At 48.5% G+C, this 5,746-nt stretch overlaps 1 protein-coding gene across 1 annotated transcript; it reads right to left on the bottom strand.

Annotated features, from left to right (window-relative positions):
* Positions 1 to 349: 349 nt before the first annotated feature.
* LOC130156188 (uncharacterized) lies at positions 350 to 4,972 on the bottom strand. The gene is made up of 6 exons (XM_056354485.1): positions 4,798 to 4,972; positions 4,638 to 4,697; positions 4,105 to 4,449; positions 3,298 to 3,373; positions 2,471 to 2,557; positions 350 to 1,706 (listed from the first exon to the last, which is right to left on the bottom strand). The coding sequence occupies exons 1-6, from the start codon at positions 4,970 to 4,972 to the stop codon at positions 1,259 to 1,261; spliced, it is 1,191 nt and encodes a 396-aa protein (XP_056210460.1). The 3' UTR covers positions 350 to 1,258.
* Between the last annotated feature and the right edge of the window lie 774 nt (positions 4,973 to 5,746).

A 5,746-nucleotide genomic window follows, 5' to 3' on the forward strand; every position in this document is an offset into this window, starting at 1 on the left:
TTTCAACTAGAAAAAAAGTCAGAGGGGGCAGGAAAATCCTGAAAATAACACTTTTTTCTTCTTTCGAACAACAGAAGAAAACATATTAATTAAACTATATGTTTTGATTAGCGCAAAACAACTTACATTTCCTTTCCTGAATAATGTAAAAATTGAACTTAGAAAAGCAATTTCTTGCCTGAGAAGTCTCTTTAAAAGGGAACGTTTGGTATTTTGCAGCGCTTCTCTTAGGCGGACTGGTGTCAGCATCTTATTCTTTTAATGTTAAAAACACTTTCAACCCACCCATACTCCAGCTCTGAACTATTTAGGAAAAGACACATCTTTCTAGCTCTTTGCTATAGCCTCTCACACAGCAAAATCCCTGTTTGTACCGGGAATTTCTCAACTAGGATATAAATACTGTATTTAAATTATAGTGACTGTGTTCATAATATGTCTGATATTTGAAGAAAGGTGTAGCTACAGCAGGCCATGTTTCACCCTCCATCCCCCACTCTTATGTTATAAAAACCTGCAGTATTTCTCCATGGAAATAATCTGGTTTTGAAAGGAAAATTAGTGTCAATTAATTTCCATGGGTGACCACTTCCCCTCTTTTCAGCAGATTTTTGTTAATGAAGATGCTTCTTCCATACGGCTACATTAAAATAGAGGAAAAAATGAAATTATCTTTCTCTGGCTGTTTTATGGTGTCATTTTAATGAGTCTGCCTTTCTGTGATAGAAGGAAATTGTAAAACACATTCACTGGGAGCAAAGAGAGCAAATGTTGTCCCACAGGCAGGAGGCGGCAACCACAGGCATGCAGAGTGAAACCGTGCTGGGTGGCAAAGCACATCTGCAGCAGGACTCCCTACCCCAGAGCCAACCTTTCTCCCTAACCCACTGCACGGTGGAACAAAGCTGACTTACTGACCCCTACTTGGACTCAACAGGACCCCTCAAGCTTTTGAGCATGTCCATCAAAGAGGGCCCAGAGATCATTAGATGCACCCTGCAGTGAGGTTTGCACAGACTGGACAGAAAGGAACTTCTAAAGTGCTAGCAGATGTGCAAAACCCAGCCAAGCTGGGCAAGCTTCCCGCTCGCTGAATGCAGGCAGAGGTTTGGCAGCGGAAGGTCTGCCTTGTGTTCCCTGGGGTTGGCTCCTCGGGGGCCATCAGCTGAACAGCGGTAGGTCAGACTCATCTTTTCTGGGAGGGCTGCTCAGGTACACCGATGAGCATGGTAGGAAGAGACACCAAGTCCCCCACACATCAGAGACATTCTGTCTTAAACTTCTGCCTCAGGGCTTTCTGCACGTTTTGTATCTTCTCCGTGATCACTGTGTCACTGAGGTGATCTCCAAACTTCTGCTTCAACAGCACCCTAATGATCTTGATGCAGCGTTCATCCATCATGGGCTTCGCCTCTCGGAAAGCGTTGCCCCTCCGCCCCGTGATGGAGTGGCTCTGGATGTAGTCAGACGTGAAGAGTTTGTAGAGCAGTGTCTTGCAGGCAGTGCTGATTTTCTGGTCAAACCGGATGGTCTCTTTGAGCTGCTCCTTGGTGTAGCCATTGAAGAGCTCCACCACCTCGCATGGCTGCCGGTGGGGCTCCTCCTGGAAGGACAGGGATTCCAGCCTCTGCACCTTCTTCTTCAGAGAGAGGACATCCTGCTGGAGGTCCAACACCATCCTCTCCAGCTGCTCTATCTTCTCTGCCCTGAAAAATTAAAATTACAGGTGTAAAGGGAAGAAGACATGATGGCCTCACTGTGGATATTGCTAAAGGACGTAGCACTTCCACCCAAGCAGTGATTACATGCCTCCTGCAAACAGGGACAGGACAGTTTCTCTCCAGAGCATCAGCCCATCCAGCTACACCTGGGTGAAGAGCAAGGCAGGAGAGAAAAATGACATGGTCCAGACTTTTCAGTAGCTCAGAAATGTTCAGAATTTAAACCTCAACCCCACCTTGCCATGCATGCGTGGAGACTGTGATGCTCAATTTTCTTTCCAGTTTTAAGGAAAGATATGTCCTGCTCTGCATGTCCCGGGAGGCACATACGTGTGACATGAACCAACAGACACGCAGGAAATGACAATGCCAGTACTGTAACATGATTTTTTGGTACCCATTTCTTTGCAGGAAAACTATCCCCAGCAGCTACTTCATCACTAGATACTTGTCATAAAAGTAACGGACAATAAAGCAAGCACCACACAGCCACGTTCAAACATGATAGATGTCATTTTGATTGTTATAGGCAAAAGCCTTGTGGTTTCTGCACTGTTTTAGAGCCTTCTTGCATCTCCAACTCCAAGCCCTGCAATCAGGAAGAAACACCTGGCTCTGATTACATAGAGATTCAGCTGGTTTTGGTTCTAAAATTGCACCATTTTGTCACCCAGCTGTCATCTCACTGCTTTTTCTTGCAGTGAGGAGGAAAATACTGTTAAGAACAAATGCCTTCTCTTGCTAATTACCTTTCCATTTCACCAGGACCAAAATTTTTCTGCACTCTCTCAAAGTCATCCGTCTCTTGCAAAGCATCAAGCTTTCGCTCTTCACAGCTGGAAGAAACAAGCAAGCTAAAAAGCACTGCCACAAGAAGCTTCATGTCCATATTCATATTCATTTCTGAGGAGAATGATCTGTAATTCAAAGGTTGAAATTCAACACAAAGTCAATTCTGTTTTCATTCGCAGCAAGAATAGCATGGATTGAGAGGAAAAGTCAATGGGTCTTCATGTGGTCAACCTCCTGTGCTCCCTCCTTTCCACACAGAGCAAGCCCTGGTGCACAGATATGGGGGTCCTCCTGTTTGACCCACCAAGGGATCAGGACTCCAGAGCACCAGGGACCCAACTGCTCTGCAGTATAGAATCACAGAACCATGGAATCATTTAGGTTGGAAAAGACCTTTAAGATCATCAAGTCCAACCATTAACCCAGGACTGCCAACTCCGTGACTAAACCATGTCCCTAAGCACTGCATCTACCTGTTTTTTAAACAGGTGACTCCACCACCTCCCTGGGCAGCCTGTTCCAATGTTTGGCCACCCTTTTGGTGAAGAAATTTTTCTTAATATCTAACCTAAACCTCCCCTGGTGCAACTTGAGGCTGTTTCCTCTTGCTCTGCACCCGCACAAACTCTCATTACCTTTTGTGTTTTGGGTTTAATTCTACATTAACATCTATTCCAAGTGAGCACCACCAGGGCATGGAAACAGAGTGGACAAACCCTCCACTATGAAATGAATATTCGTTGTGTGAAACGTTCAGGGTCCTCACCATGCTTCCAAGTGTTACCTGTTCAGGCAGATGTGTTGCTGGCACTGGGACAAGATGCCATCTGACTTCCTCTTCATTGGCAAGACAACATAATCTACAGGCAGGGATGGGAGATAAGCTGAACAAGCCAGCTGCTGAAAAGGTCCTGAATCCCTCTGTCTCCAGAACAGATTATCTAAGCACTCCTGCTAGATTGCACAGCAACATATTACTCCCTTGGCATAAACAGAGCGATCCAGACATGCTTTCCAGGACTGAACAATAGGGATTTTGTTATTAGAAAAAGGTGGTATCTCAAGGGCTCCTTCTGTTCCCGTCACAACAGACATAGTGGGCAAGGCAAGCATAGCCAATGTGTCTCTGGGCACTGCTGTCAGTCAGCAGGTAAATAACACACCAGCATGTTTTTATAAATGCATTTCATGGATGTGATAGTGGATGGAAAAGCAGGGAAATAGTCAAATCTGAGAAGGTTTGACTAATTGAGACACAAGGCTTTTGGGTGTTTCACAATTATTCACAGGCTAGATTGTTTTTTGGCTCTTGAGGAAAGAACCAGGAGACAGAGCTGGTGCCTGGTAAAGCAGATAGCATACGCTGTCTCACAGGCATCTCCCTTTAGACAGACCTCCTGTGGGAGATCTCCCAGGTGGAAGGGAGCAGGAAATTTCATCTCTAGCCTTTGTAGCCCTGGGAGAAAGCACACAGAGCCCTGGAGCCAAGCAGAGGTCTCCCGGCAGCTCTGCAGTCCCCATCCCAGCCTGCCGGTCAGGATGAGGCAGGAGAGAGCTAAAAGCCAATGTCCTGATTTACAGCCACGGTTACCTCTGGTAGCTGGACCAGCCCTGTCCTCTTCACCTTGGGAAGTCCCTGCCATGGCCATGGTGACAAACGTGGACGGAGGTGTGAAGGCGCTGGCTGGGTGGGGGGAACCTGCCAGGGAGCGGGGGCTTCCTGCCACGTTGCCCAGGGCACTCCTCTCCTTGATGATGGAGGAGTTGCCAGCATCATGGGGCAGGCTGGCCTCGGCCACCCTCAGCAGCGGTTTTGCAGGGTAAGTCCTGTCACCATGGTATTTCCTGGATCCATTCCCCAGGGTCCATTTTGGGAAGGTTTTCCTGGATTTTTTTGGCTGGGGTGGCATCATGCTATGGACAGCCGGTTCTTCTTCTGAAAGCAAAGGGGATACTCAAGATGTGCAAGGGGTATCAATGTTGTGTATCTCCCACCTCCCACTCAGCACTTTTTGCCCTTGTAGCAATGTGAAATCTATGACAGGAATAGAATGTACAGCATCCTCCCACCCCCAAAAGCCCAATGGAAGCAGAAAGGTGCAATCTTCAAAAGACCTTACTCACTTAACTTCTCCAGGAGCTGTCTATCTTCCAGCAGCTTCTTCTCTAAAATATCTTTATGCTCTGCAGGGAGAGAGGACTTTTCAGCCCTGAACTCCTTCTCTAAAGGTTGCTCCTGAGGAGCCCCAGATTGCAAAGCCCAGGACAGAGAGGTGTCACTCACCACTTATGCCTTCCACCATGCCCCAGTAGAGCCCACTGAAGCCGGGGCAGCGGGCCAGCACCTGCTCGCCCACTGTGTAGAGGTGGAAGGGCTTGCGGGGCTCCTTGATGTTCTCGATGTTGATCACCCGGCTGCCATCGGGCCAGCTGATGAGGACGTAGATCTTGGCTGACATGGGGGCTGCCCACCTGGCATGGGGGGAACGGTAGGGGAGCATCACAGCACAGCTTTGTGCTCTCCCATGGTTGGGAGGATTAGCAAATGATGCTCTACCTGAGCAAGTGCAGCCTACAGGTATAAAAGACTTGTCCCTGCACTTTTTCTACCAGTTGTTTCTCCTCTCCCATTCCTCCCCTTCTGTGCTTGCCCCATACTAAACCCCTTCCCTGGGAGGTTGTCCTGGGACTGACCTGGAGACAGCCCCACGTGCCTTTAGTGTGCCCCAGTTTAATTTGAAGAGGAACTGCAGCTCCAGCCAGGACACGTGCCCCCTGGGGTCGGGCAGGACCAGCTCTCAGGTGGGGTGCCCAGAGCAGACCCTGGATGAGCCGCTGAGCAGAGACAGGCTGGTTCCTCCGCCCCCGGGAGCCAGCCCAGCTCAACTGACCTCAATGGGTCTACAGTAATTTGCTACAGCACAGGATCGTACCTGCGTGATATCAAGGCAGTACAGAGAAGAGACTCAAGACCCAGGGTTCTTCCAGGAAATGATCATCCCTTTGCCTGTACAGTTATTTTCCCCAGTAAATGTCAAAGTGCTCTGATAAGGAGGGCAGCAAGTTACCTGCATTTCACACATGCGGAAACTGAGGCACAGAGCAGTGACAGAAACATCTAAGGCAGCCAAGTAGCAAAGCTGCAAGGAGCTGGTCTCCCGGGTCCCGGCCCACTGCTCTGCCCACTGGGACACCCTGGTGTTCCCCTTAGAGCTGCAGGCTTAAATCACTGG

The sequence above is a fragment of the Falco biarmicus genome, chromosome 10 (assembly GCF_023638135.1).
Source record: "Falco biarmicus isolate bFalBia1 chromosome 10, bFalBia1.pri, whole genome shotgun sequence".
Lineage (NCBI taxonomy): Eukaryota > Metazoa > Chordata > Aves > Falconiformes > Falconidae > Falco > Falco biarmicus.

What these genes read in the sequence shown, in the direction of transcription:
- LOC130156188 (XM_056354485.1), bottom strand. Translation starts at nt 4,972, where the DNA reads ATGTCAGCCAAGATCTACGTCCTCATCAGCTGGCCCGATGGCAGCCGG. An exon ending in ACAGCTCCTGGAGAAGTTAA is followed by an intron (nt 4,450 to 4,637) that starts GTGAGTAAGGTC and finishes CTTTGCTTTCAG; the next exon opens with AAGAAGAACCGGCTGTCCAT. An exon ending in CAACACATCTGCCTGAACAG is followed by an intron (nt 2,558 to 3,297) that starts GTAACACTTGGA and finishes TGTTTCTTCCAG; the next exon opens with CTGTGAAGAGCGAAAGCTTG.